The sequence below is a fragment of the Acomys russatus genome, chromosome 8 (assembly GCF_903995435.1).
Source record: "Acomys russatus chromosome 8, mAcoRus1.1, whole genome shotgun sequence".
In the NCBI taxonomy this organism is placed as follows: Eukaryota; Metazoa; Chordata; class Mammalia; order Rodentia; family Muridae; genus Acomys; species Acomys russatus.
This window is the reverse complement of record NC_067144.1, coordinates 29,101,993-29,118,904: the sequence shown is the minus strand read 5'-3', so window position 1 is coordinate 29,118,904 and position 16,912 is coordinate 29,101,993. Positions and strand designations below refer to the sequence as shown.

General features: G+C 40.0%; 1 protein-coding gene across 1 annotated transcript; it reads left to right on the top strand.

Annotated features, from left to right (window-relative positions):
* Positions 1-4,992: 4,992 nt before the first annotated feature.
* On the top strand, positions 4,993-15,522 carry Abhd10 (abhydrolase domain containing 10, depalmitoylase). The gene is made up of 5 exons (XM_051149995.1): positions 4,993-5,160; positions 7,947-8,130; positions 11,051-11,162; positions 11,656-11,793; positions 15,061-15,522. The coding sequence occupies exons 1-5, from the start codon at positions 5,046-5,048 to the stop codon at positions 15,403-15,405; spliced, it is 894 nt and encodes a 297-aa protein (XP_051005952.1). The 5' UTR covers positions 4,993-5,045; the 3' UTR covers positions 15,406-15,522.
* Positions 15,523-16,912: the final 1,390 nt, after the last annotated feature.

The window sequence follows — 16,912 nt, the reverse complement described above, 5'->3', positions numbered from 1 at the left end:
GGCAAATAATGACTTAGAAGGCAGCAGGTTTTAGACATTTTGCCTTAATGTTTAAATACCGCACCAGAACCAAAGACTTGGCTTGACTCCTGCTTAGCTTCAGTGTTACTCTCTAAATGCTCTTTTAAATGGCATTTTGATTTGATGCTGACTCTATAGTGCCTCCACCCCCCCACCCCCCACTTCTAGGACACACAGACACAAGCCACTGTACATATATAGTAAACCACTTCTTTAGAAGACTAAAAAATCAAAAAGATTATTCTTTTAAGAAAAGGCTTTAAAAAAAGAAAGAAAGAAAATAAAAACAAAAAAGGCCATATCAGACAACATCAGGCAGTTTTAATTAAGGAGAGTATTTAGTGTGAGGGTTGTAGTCTATTGAAGATTTGTCCATCTCTGGTGCTGAGAATAAAAGCAACCAGTAGCCAATTTTCTTTAGACCACCAGATTCCTCTTACTTAGGAGGAAAATCTGTTAAGTGAACCCTCACATGGCATAACTATGGCATAATCACTGTTTCACTGAAAAACAGAACAATTAAAATATATTTTTTCTTTTAGAAGACAACCAAAATTCAAAATAATATTCTCTATGCTATATCTTTTTATATGTATCTTTGCAAGTAGCCTTTGGTTTTAGAGTTTTTTTTTTTTTTTTTTTTTAATGAAATGACTTCAGGCAAGTCTCTTTTATAATCATTTTTCAAGTGCCAATTATTTTAGGTTTTGTGTTTTATATGTTTGTAAGTACGAATGAACTCTTTCCTAAAACATGCCAAATGGATAGAAGTAGAAAACTATGGTGTTCCTGACTTGTACAAGTGAAATGATTAGACATGTGTTCATAAAACGTTGTCAGGCCTCACTGGGTACAATTTTCAAAAAAGCTTACAGTGTACTTTTATACTTGCATACATGTTACCAATAATAAGATTTTGCAACTGGATAATGCAAGGTTTTACTTGAATAATGAGGGACAAAGATCATGACTGTAGGAGGCATTTTTTTTTTTTTTTTTGGTCTGTCATTTTTGCAGAGGTCTTCCTTCAACTCTAGTGACCTAAAAAATTAAAATTCAATTGCTAAACTTTGGTTGGTTGATGTAAAGATAATTTGTCTGTACTGTACTTTCTTCATAGGATAAGGGTGTTCTAATCAATTTGCATGTCATAAACTGTTAGATATGTGTGTTAAATGTATGACATTTGGATTAAAGTGTTTACCTGATTTCACATTTGGAAGTCCTCCCTCTCTCTCTCTCTCTCTCTCTCTCTCTCTCTCTCTCTCTCTCTCTCTCTCTCTCTCTCTCTCTCTCTCTCAGCAATCACCTACCTGTAACAAAACAAAGGGAAGATTAGTCAGCAAAAATTAATGGTAGACTCTACATAAAGGTTGATATTGATATGTGCTAACATTATGATTGGAAAGTCATAAACTACAATAATTGGAAGCATCCCTGGCCACGTTTCTATTTACAGACAAAAGGAGGTGAACGCTGAAAAAAACTTACATTTTCTTCTTATCTTTTTTCCATGTATTAACTATTACTGACATCTGCAAAAGATAAAAGAAGGTTTAATGCAAATGTAAAAGAAAGCTTTGAGGCTTTACTTGGTGGGGGCCTCTCTCTTCTGGATGTCAAGAAGAGACACTTCCTTCAAAAACATATTCTTTTACTTTTACATGCTGATGAAAAGAACAGTGTCTAAACATGCCCTTACAGGAAACAAACTGTTCTATTTCAAGACCATTACTGTCAGGGAAAGTACTTTGACAGTGTCACAAAGCCACCTAGATTCCCAACTTGTTTTGTTGATAAGAGTGGACTGAGAAAGTAATCCATAGGTTTCCCCTTTTCTGTGTGTAGTATTTTCTTCATTATGGCAAGTCACATGATTTTTTTAAAAATCCTGCTACATATAAAGTACAAAGAGTCCCTCAAAATAGTCGTGGAGACTAACAATATTTGTAATGACCAAAAATCTATGAGCATGTTTGTCGGCTGTTAAGATAACAGGAGTGGGGTAGCATTCATTGGATGTCACCTTTGTGATTCCGTCGTTTGGCTTCTATATGCGCCCTAGTGGGGAACTGGCAAAATAGTGTCACATTGGCTGTAATGCATCCTGAAATCAAGTGGCTGTTTCTATGGGACTGTAAAAACTCCAATTTTGTCACTGGCCATGAAGCATACCAATAACGAGAGACAGTGACAGGAAAAACGGAGTTTTATTGGCCCCAAGCTGCCAGGAAGAAGCAGCAGGACTTCTGTTCAGATTCCATGGGATTTGTGGGGAGTCTCATGTTAGCACATCCACATGGGCTGCTGGGTACTTCATGCAGTAATGACTTCTCTTTATGAGGTTTCAACCCTATCCACATTCATTAGGAGTTCCTGTAAGCCTAAAAAGAGGACGCACAGCTAAGACTTGTTCCTTAATGTTTTTTCTTACTTTCAATGAAAGGGGACTTTAATTAGTTACTTTAGGAATGGGGCATAGAGAAGTGATGCAAAATCAAAATGATTTTAGAAGAAGAGGAGGAGGAGGAAGAGAAGGAGGAAGAAGAGGAGGAGGAGGAGAAGGAGAAGACTTGCTAGTGCTAGAAGCATGCTGACCTATTCAGTCAGCTTTAGTCATGGTACATGATTCCTATATGAGGGACACTGCTGAAGAATAAGGTATATTTTTTGTCTATCTCCATCAGTCTTCTCCAGTATATTCAACAGACCATGTTTCCAAGACTCCAAAAACATGCATATCTTTTTTTTTTTTTTTTTTTTTTTTAAACTTTGGCACCAAGGACTGCTCCCAAATCTCTGAAAGGGTAGTGTCCAAATTTGCTTCTGTCATTGTGATAAATGGCATGAATAGGGGCACCCTAAGGGAGAAAAGGGTTTTCTTGGCTTGCTAGTTACTGATTCAACTAAGGAAAGCCAAGGCAAAAATTCACAGCTGAGGCTTGAAGCAGAGACCACCAAGGAATATTGCTTACTAGTTTGCTTCCAGTCTCACATTAACTACCTTTCTTGTGCAGCCCAGGCCCATCTACTAAGGTATGGTACTGCCCACAGTGGCTGGGCCCTCCTACATCAAAAAGAAATTAAGAATATGCCCCACAGATGTGCCTACAAGCCAATCTGTTGGATGCGGGCAATTGCCAATTGAGGTTCCCTCTTCCCAGGTGCTCAAGCTGACAAGACTAACTGAGACAAATAGTAACATGGTTTTACATAAAAATTTTCACAAAGTACAATGGTTCTAAGAATATACAACATAAAGCCTATCCTTCGTAAGACTTGAGGCCTCCGAAATTACTTTGAAGGATCTTAGAATCCAGAGACTCTTTATACTTGAATAAAGTATCACACTTTATTCAATTATTTTTCTATTGCTATTGGTTACCTCCCACCTTGTTTTTATCTTTAAAAAAAAAAAAAAAAAAAAGGTGCTGTTGAAGGGTAATACACAACCTTATGAACTCGGGTTTGAAGGGCCTCGAGCCTAGCTTGAGCATGGCAAACATGGCGCTGGCAGCCCTTGCCCTTCTCCCCCATTCCCTCTGCCTTGCTAATAACAATTAGATTCCATTCCTAAAGATAGCCACCAAGGTCTATTCCCTTATTTGGCCACTTTCTCCTCCTGAGGCTGTTACCAAGATCCAGTTATCAGAATATTGTAGTCCAACAATCAAAAACCCCCGTGTGGCGACCCTAATTAATCCGTCCAATCAAAATTAAACACCTCATTCTAACACGAGGTTTCCCCTTTTATCTTTGGAAACCGCCATTTTCCTATGAGCCATGTCTGTCTCCTCTCTACCCAGAGGCAGCCCTTTGTCCTCCCCCCACCAGACAAACACTCCTTCCTCCTCTCCCTCCTCCTCCATCTCTTGTCTTGTCTGTTACTCCCTGCGTTTGTCTCTCTGAAGCAAATAAATCTCCTTTGTGCTTAGAACTTGGGTTTGGGGTGTTTTTCAGTGTTCTTTTATTTAGGATAGTAAAAAAGGAATGGTACTTGAAAGTACTAGGATTCTGTCCCAGTCTGCCTGTGATGTCATTGCTTACTTGCCACTGGGCATGCCCCTATCTGGTATAAAAGGACACACCCACCTCACCCCTCCTCCATTGTCTACCCATCTCTCTCTCTCTCTCTCTCTCTCTCTCTCTCTCTCTCTCTCTCTCTCTCTCTCTCTCTCCCTCCCTCCCTCCCTCTCCTCCTCCTCCTCCCCCCTCTCCTCCCCTCCCCCTCTATCTCTTCCTCCCTCCTCCCTTCTCTTCCTCTGTCTCTCTCTCTCTCTGGCCACCCCCTTTCCTTCTCTCCCCATGCTCATATAATAAACCTCTCAAAACAATATCTGTTGTGTTGCGCATCTTTCATATTCCAGATCTCATTGGTATTTCAGAAAGAGTACTGGAAATTTTGTGTATTGTAATAAATACCGCCAGATTGAGAAATGGCTTTAGATTGTCACCCACCTAGCAACCACATGTGAATGAGTGTTTTCAGTATCTTTGTTTTTGGTTGCTCATTTGAATTTTTTTAACAATTAGGTGAGTGGAAATTTTTGTTTGGGAGAGAGCAAAGAATGTTTGATGCAACTCCAATGAAGTGAATTTAAGATAAAGATCGCCTCTTGGAAACCTTCCCCCATAGGCTGAAATGGATTCATGGATACTTGGTAATGCAAGAAGCCTAACAATTTTTGTCACAGGATTTTGGGTCCTCCGGATGATAATACGATTTCCCATATATGAACGTTCAGTTTGACCCTTGCTCCTTGCCGAGATTTCGTCAGCCTACTGCAACTAAAGCCGGCCAAGGCCATCCCAATGTCACAAGCCAATTGCCCTTTCCGGGCGACAGAACAACACACTGGTGAAAGAGGAACGCCGGACACCGTCCTGCGCATCCTCCTCCCGGGAGAAATAAATCCCACGTGACGCAGTTCCGCACCCTCCGCCTTCCTAAGGACTGCGCGTGCGTGACCTCGGGACCGTGCGAGCCGCGCAAGTCCGTGGCGGGCGCAGGGGCAGCTGGGAAGATGGCGGCCTGGGTACCTTGTCGGAGGTGGGGCTGGGCGGCCGTGTCCCTTGGGCGGTACCGAGGCCTGACCGCATCACTGGCTCGGAAGTCTCCGCGGGCATGGTGGCTCCCAGGTTAGTGAACGGAAGGAGGGGGACGCGGGCTCTTTCGAACGCCCGGCAGTCGGCCTGTGTCCGCCGAGAGCCGGCTTGGCGCTCCATTCAAAACTGCTCTGTGGCTTTCTCAGCACCTTGGACGCTTGTGGGGAAGGCGGGGAGAGACTGCTTTCTGCTGAGGCCCTGGGGTGTTCTTGGAGGTCCTCGTTAGCGTTTTACACTGCTATTTAAGGAGCGCCCCCGTTCTCTGAGTCAAACGTCAAGATCAGAAAAGAAAAATTGGTGTGCATTTAGTGTATTTGGCTATTAGCTGCATCTAGGGGTTTACATATCCTTACTTTGTTAAATGCTCAGCTCTGCCTGTCGTTGACCCAAGGAAACATACAGTATGAAGGCATGTTCTTTATACATGCAGATGTCATCTTTGGACCTAATATCTGGTTTGTTTGTTTGTTTTTTTCCTTCTTCAAAGAACTGTAATTACTCTACAATGGGTACTAAGATTTGGGTTAATAATATTATGTACATAGAATTCATGATTTGTGTATATGTGTAGTTATCGTTGTGTGATATCGCTGGTGTGCTTTTCACACCTTGCCATGCAGATATTAGCTGTGTAGCGCTTGGAATAGTAATGTCATTATATAAATTAACATGGTTAATTTTTTTAAAGTATTAATCAGTTTAACTTAATTGCACACCTAATAATAATAATAATAATAATAATAATAATAATACCTAATAATAATAATAACAACAACAACAATAATAATAATGTAGCCCCGGCTGAGTATAGTATGTTGTTTCATTAACAAGAGGAAAATATTACTTTATCCTTTAGCAGTATTCATTAACCATGTGTGCATCAGGCTTTGAGCTAATCCTATTCTATAAAGATGATTTATAGATTGGACGTTGAATCTGTTGTTTTTATAACTCACAAACATAAAATCTAGTTAGCCTCCTTGGATGAAACTGACTTGTTGGGAGGTGGTGCCTGAAAGGGGATGAAAAGATTACTTGAATGTTTAATTAAGGAAATGGGAAATGAACATTGTTGCTGATACAGTCTACTGACCAACATAAACTGATCCCCAGTTGCCCTGTTTTCCACCAAGTTTTAAACTTGGTGTATTTTTCCATACACTGAAACTTTGAATCTGGTTGACACAAATAAGGGATGGCTTTAAAGCTTTCCAGTCTTGGTGTGTATTTGGGGAGTATGTGTGGTTTGTGGGGTGATTGTGAGACAGGTTTTCACTATATAACCTCTGTCTCTACTACAACTCATTGTACAGAACAGGGTGACCTGGAACTTGTGGAGGTCCCCTTCTGCCTCTTGTGTGTGTGTTTTTTTTTAAATAAACTGGACAAATTCAAAGTGAGGAAAATGTTATCAGTACACATGGGAGAGACGCTGAAACTTTCACTAACAACATGAAGGTTAGAAGAAGACTGTTTAATATTTATTTTTTTAAATGAGGGCTAGCAAGGATGGCTCAGCAAGTAAAGGCACTTACCACCAAGACTGGCACACTGGATCCACAAGGTGGGGGGTCGGGTTGGGGGGGAGAACCATGTTCTCAGCTCCTCATGTAGACACAGCGTGTGTACACGGTCACTAAGTAATTTAAAAGTTTTAAAGAATAAGATAAAGGATTTGCTGCTCCAGAACTTTACTATTCAGGAGTGTTCAAGCCTGTCTTTGGACGGAAGAAAGTGTAATTTTTAAAAAAGTATTTTTATGCCCCTGATCTTTTCAAGATCAAGTGTTGCTTTTATACTGAGGGAGGGGTGGCAAATAAAACAGTGAAATGGAGTAGTACTCTTAAGAGTCATCATGTGACCTGCCACATTTAAATAATCCTAAAATCTGTGAAGCCAGCCAACAGAAGTAAACATTAATTGCAGAGTTATAGAAGTATTTTTCCAAGCGTGATACTTAACCCATTTTATTTTTTTATTTTTCAGGGGTTTTTTGAGATAGCATTTTTCTGTATAGCCTTGGCTGTCCTGGACTCATTTTGTAGACCAGGCTGGCCTCGAACTCAGACATTTGTCTGCCTTAGCCTCCCTGAGTGCTGGAATTACAGGTGTGCACCACCCTGCCCAGCTCTCAGGCCTTTTTTTGAGGGAAAAGCCTTTTGAAACCAGATTTGGTAGGAAATTATGCCGGGTGACCTTCCTGGGGAGGATTGCTCAGTGGTCATCCCATCAAAGAGTCCGGCAGCTGGGGTCCCATTCCTTCCTTGCTAAATAGTTTCACAACTCGTGGTTATTTTACCTCAGCTTCCCAAGGCTTTGGATTGCAGGTGCCTGCAACCTTGCCAGTTCCCTTTTGAGGAAACAAAACAACAAAAACAAAACCCGAAAAAAAAAAAAACAAAAAACAAAAACGCGCATGCACTTCTTTCTTCCCACTCATCTGGCCAAAAGTAGAAAACATGGAATTCCTGAAACATTGTTAAAACAGAAAGGCTTCAGTGACGTATTTAAATTTAAATGTTAATTGCTACTGTTTAGGGTGATCTTGTGGCTCCGACATGAGGACATTTTTTTGATGAGTCTCTGTCTTATGTTTCACTGAAATTTCTACCTCGTGTATTTTGGAAGAGTATGATTGGGCCTTGCTCTAAAAAGGTAAAAAATTTTAATGGAACTTTAAAACTAAAAATCTCATGCTTGAAGCCTGTTTTGATTTTTTTTCTATCAAGTGCAGTAAGTTAAAGTTAAATTTGAAAATATTTGTGATTTTTCCAAATATAATTTTCAAACTGTAATTCATGCTTTTTGTATTTGTTTAGCTTGCAGACAAAAGTCGTCACTCGCTTTCCTTAATCGACCAGACCTTCCAAGCCTGGCTTATAAGAGGCTAAAAGGCAAAAGCCCAGGAATTATCTTCATCCCTGGCTATCTTTCTAATATGAATGGTGAAAAGGCACTGGCAGTTGAGGAGTTTTGCAAATCTCTAGGTCACGCCTATATAAGGTAGGAACAATACATTTCAGAGATTGCATTGCTATTTAGCATTGTAGTAGAGCCAACTGAAGTAAATGCCAACATTTTAATAGATGAATTTATTTTCATAGTGTCCAGTCTTTGATCTTGTGGTTTATGGTCTTTGAGGTCTTTGTGACGTGCTGGCTAGAAGAGAGTGTCATAAGGGAGCTAGCCACTTAGTTCTTTAGATGCAGTAATCCGCGTGGCAAAAAGAAATACACTTGCCGGGTTTCTTGTAATCTCTTCTGGTTATGAGTTTTTCCACTGGAGACATAGGGCTTACTTAGCAATGTTCATTACTTTCCAAAATTGGTGTTTATGGCTGAGAGTATAGGGTAGCTCAGGGGTAGAACATTCCTTTAGCACAAAATCCTGGACTCAGTCCCCAGCATACCCCCCCCCCCCCGACACACACACAAAAGTGTTTAAAAATAATGTAATATTGTAAATTGATACTATATAGTTTACATTTCTGTTTTCTTTCTCCTTATATAATCTGAATGTGTGTGGGCATAAACAAAGATGGGGAGTGTTTAGTTAAATCTTAATTTTATATTTCTTCTTTTTCATTCTGGTATTTTAATAAAAATTTATCAGACTAGCAAAATTATTTCATTTTCTACACTTGATCTTAGCCAAAAGGCCGAGAAGCGATTTATTTTCTTTCACTTTAAAATCTCTTGACTTGTTTTGAAGACTAGAACTAAATAATATAGTAAGGATTGTAAAGTATTGCACTTGCCCTTAAGCAAGGGTTGGAAACACTTGCTGGTTATTAGGCAGAGGTACCCATCAGAATGTGATTCGAAAGAGATTGCATAAGGTGAGAGATGGCTGGAGAGATGGCTCATAGGTTAAGGGCACTGACTGCTCTTCCAGAGGTCCTGAGTTCAATTCCCAGCAACCACATGGTGGCTCACAGCCATCTATAATGTGATCTGATGCCCTCTTCTAGGCTGTAGGTGGTACATGCACATAGAGCACTGTGTACATAGGTAAGAGACACTAAGGAGGGAAGTGGATGGACAAGTCTTTACAAGGGAACTCTGGGGGGAAAAGATTTGGGTAGGAAGGCAGTGCTATCTATGGAGAGAGACCACTGAGGAGAACATTCAAAATAATCAGAAATATTGTTGTCATTGCTTCTTTGTCTAAAAAATAGTTTTAATAAAGAAATCAGCATTTTATGGCTAGGGATATGGCTCAGTGAACAAAGCACTTTCTGTGCAGGAGTCAGAGCTCTACCCAGCCCATGTGAAAGCTGGGTGGGGTGGCTGCCCACCTGCAATCCCAGCATTTGGGAGACCATGAAAGGGACCCTAAGCAAGTGGCTTAGTCATACCAGCTGCAACAGTGAGAGAGCCTCAGGCTCAGGGAGAGACCCGATACTGCGTATAAGGTAGAGAGCAATCGGAGAAGATATTTGATATCAGTCTCTGGCCCCTACAAACACACGTACATGTGCCCATACCACATACATACGTGCGCCCCTCACACAGGGAAATACATGCACATACACATACTCCACAGCACATATAAACATAGAAAACACTATTTTACTGGTTCGTGAATTTCATTTGAGACTGAGAGCTGTGGCAGTTCCAGCCATATGTAGTTTGCTGCATATTTGATGCTGTATAAACATGCATTTATACACAAAGGGCTTTCACTACAGATCCTTGAAGTTCTTCCTGTGTAGCAGCCTTCCAGATTCAGTGTGTGTAGACATGATTCTGTGTGAACATGACCATGCATGCGTATGTGTAGAAGCCAGGAGACAACGTTGGTTGTTATTTTTCAGGAGTCATCCACCTTATTTTCAGAGACAGGGTTTCTCTCTCTTGTTTGAAGCTTCTGAAGTAGACTAGACTGGCTGGCCAGGGAGCCCCTGATCCACCTATGTCTGCCTCTGCAGGACAGTACTGAATGAGGGAAGTTCACCAACTGAAGTGAAGTGACTTAAGGAGTGACTAGGAGTTAGGTCGGGAAGGAAGACTTTCTAGGCACTAGAATACCATGCAAAAGCTCATGGGTATAAAGGGTTTGGCCGGGAATTGGGAGTAGTGAAGGACAGCTGGAGATTTGATAATTGCTGGACATGATAGAATACTTCACAACTTTTTGAATTGGGACTTGAAAGAGAGGTAAAATTCAGAGATTAGACAGATTCTGAGCTTGGATCCCTAGGAAAAAGTGGGAGGGGGAGTTCACATGACTTATATTCTTGTCAGCAATAAGTGCTATGAAGAAAATTAAGCAGTAGGGGAGTGCAGAACTGAGAAAGAAGCACAGTGTTAGCACTGGGGTGGTCAGTGGCAGCTTTGCTTAGATACAGTGTTTGAGCTAAAAGACAGGATGAGGTGAGGGATGTCTCACGGCTATTTGGAGATGGAAGTACAGCAGGTGGAGGTGAACGTTCATGGTGCAGGAACGGGGATGGTGCGTACCTATAGTTTCAAGAATGAAAGTGAGAATTTACTTGGGAGAGAAAGAGATCACTGAGAAATGAGTTCAGGGAACTATGGGATGGGCTTTGAGTTGTATTAAGAACACAGAGCATGCATGGCATGGTACTTCATTTAAAAGGATCATTCTGACTACTCTTGGAGCAGGCTATGAGAGTGAAGGAAATGAGAAGAGACTTAGAGGACTGCTGCAGTGTTCTAGTTGAGATGCCAACTTGGACTAAGCTAGTAACAGTAAAGCCTGTAAGGAAGTGATTGACATGATAGGCACTTGAAAGTTAAGCCAGGAGGATTTAAGAAAATACATGTTGACTGGTGTTTTACTGTAGTTTAGTTACTATAGTAATGAAAAATGTCCTACTTTGCTTTAAAATCAAAGAAGCAAGTATGAATATATTTGTTCATGTAAACACTTAGGTATAAATATATATTTTCCCTTCCAGGTTTGACTACTCAGGAGTTGGAAGTTCAGATGGTAACTTAGCAGAATGCACAGTGGGGAAATGGAGAAAGGATGTACTTTCTATACTTGATGATGTCGCTGAAGGACCACAGGTAACTGTTTTTGTTAAGTAGAGTGATTTCTGACTCAAGCAATATTTATTTGTTTCTTTAGGTGTGACAATTGATAATATTTTGTTAGTTTTGCTAAATTTGATTTTGATGAGTAATTTTGATTTAAAATTGTCCTATTTTTATTTTCTAATAAGCAATGACACTTATTGAAAAAGTTTGTTTATATAATTCTATATTTTAAGTATAATGGCATTGAAGAGGCAGACAGACCTCTGAGTTAAAGACCAGTCTGATCTACAAACTGAGTTCCAGGACAACAATGTCTATGCAGGAGAAACCCATCTTAAAAAAAAAAAAAAAAAAAAAAAAAAAGTTAATTATTGATTTTACTTTGTGTTACATATTAAAAGTTTAAGAGTCTAGGATCTACATGGATGTGAAAGATAAAGTCCAGGCATATATTTCTATTAAACAATCCCCTTTATAGACTAGTATGAGAGTCCTCTTTGAAAACATTCATGTTTGCTTTTAGATACTGGTTGGATCTAGCCTTGGTGGATGGCTCATGCTGCATGCTGCAATTGCACGGCCAGAAAAGGTCATAGCTCTTATTGGTATAGCTACTGCTGCAGATGGGCTGGTGAAACACTTCCATTCACTCCCGGTTGAGGTAAGTCCTGGTCCATCTAGTACTTCCTAACATTTTTCTGCCTTCTCTCTGCCTCTAACTTATTACAGCGACCCATCTTTTATCGTCACTGCCCTTTTGCTCCATCTTGTTTCCTTTTCTCATGTCTCTTTCTAAACTTCCTGCCAAGCACATGAGCCATGCCAACAAAGTCATGCTTTACACTCTCTGTTTAAGCTATATTTTCTTTATTTCATTTGCCTAATGGGATTCTGTATCATAGCCTCCTGTACTCCGTTTGTGGGGTGTGAGTCATACCTGTCCTTACATCGTGTGAGACTACATTAAGTAGTGGGGAACTACTGTGTTTAGCCTGAGTGTAGATGTAACGTTCTCTAGGCAACCATCATTAGTTAGTCAGAGTTAGCACACAAGAGGTAGAACTTATTTTTTCTTGCTCAGTTGCTTGGTTAGTATTGTTTTCTATTAACTATTGTCTTAGAGCAAAAGAAATGAAGTTTCTGAACTATCTGGGAAGACAACTTTTTTTTTTTAAAGCTCTGATTGGATATATGTTTAGGTGGTATCCTGATTAGAGTTTCTATTGCTGTGATAAAAACACTATGACCAAAAGCAAGGGTTTATTTCACTTAGACTTCCACTTCATGGTTCATCACTGAAGGAAGTCAGGGCAGGAGGTGATGCAGACGCCATGGAAAGTGTTGCTTACTGCCTTGCTCCTCATGGCTTGCTCAGCCTGTTTTCTTATGGAAGTCAGGACCCCCAGCCCAGGGGTGGTACTACCCACAAGAGGCTGGGAGCTCCTCCATCAATCACTAATTAAGAAAACACTTTACAGACTTTCTTACAGCCCTGTCTTATGGAAGCATTTTCTTAATTGAGGCTCCCATCTCTCACATGACTTTAGATTGTGTCAGGTTGACATAAAACTATCCAACACAGTGTAGTTCCTGTAGAGGCAATGGAATGAGCAATATCTGTGTTTCCATGCATTTGTGTTGTTGATTGCATTCATGAGCACTGGAGTTAAGATACCAGATCCCATGGAACAAGTCAGGTGTTCCCTCAAACACCTACAGGCCCAGCTCCAAGGGGAGGAAGCAGGGGGGTCACTAAGGCTTGATGGCTTCTTGTCTAGCTGAGAAAACAGCATCAAGGTCAAGGGGGGAGATTGAGTGGAGAATGACAGAGCAAGACCCCTGTGCCCATCCCCTGGTCTTCATGTGTGTGTTTATTGGTGCACACACCCTCAAATCAGTGTGCATATAGTCATACAGACACATACATAAGCAACACACAATTTTTATTTTTTTGAAAAGCAAGTCAGCAATGGACAGTGTTCTGAGAAATGTTACCTGAGGTTGTGGACACTGATGTACACAAATTTACCTCCTGAGAATCCTGATATTATTTCCTGTGAGAGCGAAAGCTACAAAGGTAGCCTTTCCTGTACACAATACTGCACATCCCTGTGCTGATGTCTAGATTTCTTTCACTTTTTACCTTCAACCATAGCTCCTCAGTGTTTGTGTTTTCTCTACTATTTCTTTATGAACTTGAAACTTTGACCCTTGCTTCATCCTCTTGACTCACCAATACAATACTTTTCATGATAGGACATTTTCTCAAGAATGTGTACTTTTTTTTTTCAAGTGTGTAACTATATTGGTCAGCATGTGAGTAAGGTGAACATTAAAAATCAAATACAAGGTCTCTTAGGTAGAGTTTGTACTGCTGTAATAAAACTCTATGACTAAAAGCAATTTAGGGAAGAAAGCTTTTATCTGATCTTGTGACTTACACACTCTGTCATGGGGGAGAAGGCAGAACAGGAACTATAGACAGGAACCTGGAGGCAGGAACTGAAGCAAAAGCCATGGAGAAATTCTACTCACTGACTTGTTCTTGGGTTGCTCGTCCTGCTTTCTTACACAATTCAGGACCACCTGCCTAGGTATGGCACCACTCACATCAGTCATTAATCAAGGAAAAAAACCTCAAAAAGTTGCCTGTATGTCAGTATTAAGTATTTTCTCAATTGGCAGTCCTCTTTCCAAATGCCTCTAGCTTGTGTCAGTCTGACATAAATCTGAGCAGCATTGGAGGAAAACACAAGGACACTAGGAGCACTACCTCCCCATTAGCCACTAGCCCTAAGGTGGCAAGAGAGGCCTAGAGCAGGTGTCAGATCCGGTGGAGCTGGAATTAAAGGAGACCATGAGGTGTCTGTCCAGTGGGAGGTCTGTGAACCCAGCTAGGCCTTGTGCAAGAGTGATGAGCCATCCCTCCAGCCAGGAAATTACCTTTTTTAATTAGAAAAAGATTGAAGGCATGTAATTACAATCTACCAAAAAAAAAAAAAAAAAAAAAATCCTCAAAAATGTATTCATGTTTCATTTCATTGGAATCTAGAACTGATATTATTGTTTAGTTTTCAAGAAGCATTTCTAAGGCTTTTTTTGTTATTCAAACCAATAAATTCTCATCCCTACGATGCTGACAGGTAAAAGCTATGCACTTTGAAAAACTTTCTCTCACTTGGTGGCGGTAGCTCACACCTTTAATCCCAGCACCTGGGAGGCAGAGGCAGGTGGATCTCTGTGAGTTCAAGGACAGCCTGGTTGACAAAGTGAGTTCCAGGACAGCCAAGGCTACACAGAGAAACCCTGCCTTAAAATACTACTAATAATAGTAATAATAATAATAATAAAAACAGCAACTTTCTACCTAAAATTACATAAGTGCATAAGTAATTGTTTTTGAAATTTAAAAAAAAATATCTAAGATTTGGTTTATATTCCCTTACATCTTGCCTTCCATCAGGGGCAAAGCAGAACTTGACATAAGAACTTGTATGTTAGAGAGAGATCTGAGTTTGCTTGTTCCTAAAATAATTTCTGTATTTGGCCTTTGAATATGATATATATAACTATAAGCCTTAATACTTTCCTTTGTAAAAGTAGATTAGTTACAGAATCATTACCAGGATTATATGAAATAATATGTATAATGTACCTTGCATGTAGTAATTAATTTTTAGTATATGGGTCTGCCTGACCTAGAACTTGTACTGACTCTGTAGAGCAGGTTGCTGTCAAAGTGGCAGATCCACCTGCCTCTGCCTCAGGAGTGCTGGGATTAAAGGCTTTCACCCCGCCTGGCTCAGTTTTTGATGATGATTGTTTTTGTCCTTGTGTTGCCTCTGACTTCTGACTTGAGGACTGCTCTCAGGTTCTTCGGCTCTGCTACAGGGGTTGTTTATATGTGTGCTTTTATTTTCCCCACTAGGTGCAAAAGGATGTAGAAATGAAAGGCGAGTGGATCTTGACGTCTAAATACAGCAAGGAAGGATTTTACCACATTCCATACAGTTTCATTAAAGAAGCAGAGCACCACTGCCTGTTACACAGCCCCATTCCTGTGGCCTGTCCCATACGGTTGCTCCATGGCATGAAGGATGACATAGTTCCTTGGCACACGTCCCTACAAGTTGCTGATCGAGTAGTCAGCCCAGATGTAGATATCATCCTGCGGAAACACAGTGATCACAGGATGAAGGAAAAAGCTGATATTCAACTGCTTATTTGCACTATTGATGACTTGATTGACAAGCTTTCAACTACAGTTAACTAGAATCACATTTATGATTGCTTTACATTCTAATGCATCTGGAAGATTGAAAGAATGGTAGTAAATCGAAGACCCAGATACTTTAGGGTTTTTCCTCTTACTTCTAGTTTGTAAATATCCAATATCCAGTAAGTATTTATTTAATGATGTCTTTGCACAAATACACAAATTGTGACAAAAGTATTAGCTGCTGTTTAGAAATTTTGTCCTTCCTCTTTGATATATTTCCCATTAAAATAGCACCTATTTTTTTTATCACAGAGATGTTTACCTTTCTTATGTATACGTTAGCTGTGCCAGCTCTTAATTGTGTTCCTGTCTACCACAAAAAAAGCTTGAATATTTTTTTGTTTGTTTAGTACCATTATATATGGAAGTTTGTAAAAATTCTGATTTTAAAATGAAATTCACAAAATAGAGGAATATGTTTATTGAAATAAATTTGAAATGAATCTTAAAATGTCTGGAGCATAATAAAGTTGAAAAAAAATGAGGATACCATGCTATATTTGAAGTTAAAATTACCAGTTAATTTTTTTAAAGGTTAAGTTTTATAGTGATGTAAAAGATATTTCTAAATTTTAATTGTTATTTAGGAGAGTCTTTGCGTTTTTTTAATTTTTTAGGTTTATGTATAAAACAATAGGTATAACAATTTCTAACACCTGAACAGTTATGTCTTCTCTCATTTACATCCTACTGCCCTGTGTGTGTCTCAGTCTCCCTGCTTCCCCGACACCACACCCTTCCTCTCCTCCGCCTTCCTGCTCTCAAGCCATGTCTCTACATGAAAGAAAACAAGATGCCATTCCCCTCCCCCACCATTACTCTTTCACGCTCCCCTGACCCCTATAGATCCCTCTTTGTAGCCAGTCTACCTTGTTCAGCCATGTCATATATGTTTTTAAGTCTCTATTCTGCATGAGAGAAAATACTTTCTTTCCATATCTTTCGCTTTACATAATCTCAGTTCCATATTTTTTGAAAACATGCCTTATCGTAAATGATACTGATCTAATCATGTAGCGTTCTATAATGATGGTGAGACTAAAGAGGAAAATGATCTTTCTGCATTAGCCCTGCTTTGGGGAACACTTACTGTACTGCGTTAAGTGCAAGTAGTCAGGGCCTGCCACCTCAGAGTAGCACAAGGGCAGAGTCCACAAGGGAACATGGCATGCTTCTATAAGGCATGGTTTTAATAACCTCTGAGGTATTAGCCTTTAAATTAAGTTGTGGTCTGTTTTTTAGTTATTAATTTTGGCTGGACTTTATTCTTCATGGGTTATGTCTGTCTCCGTTATTAAGTTGACAGCCTGACTCAAAATGAGTATGTGTCAGCAGACAGTAAACCTGGTTCAAAGGACAGTTTAAGAACTAGAGTACTCACAGCCATTGAAGAAAAAGGATGTGATAACATTTGTGTGCAGAAAAGTGTTACAGCTGGTTGGCAGATTATCCTGAGAAGTGTAATTGGTGAGTTGGCTGTTGGCTGTCTCGGAACCAGGAC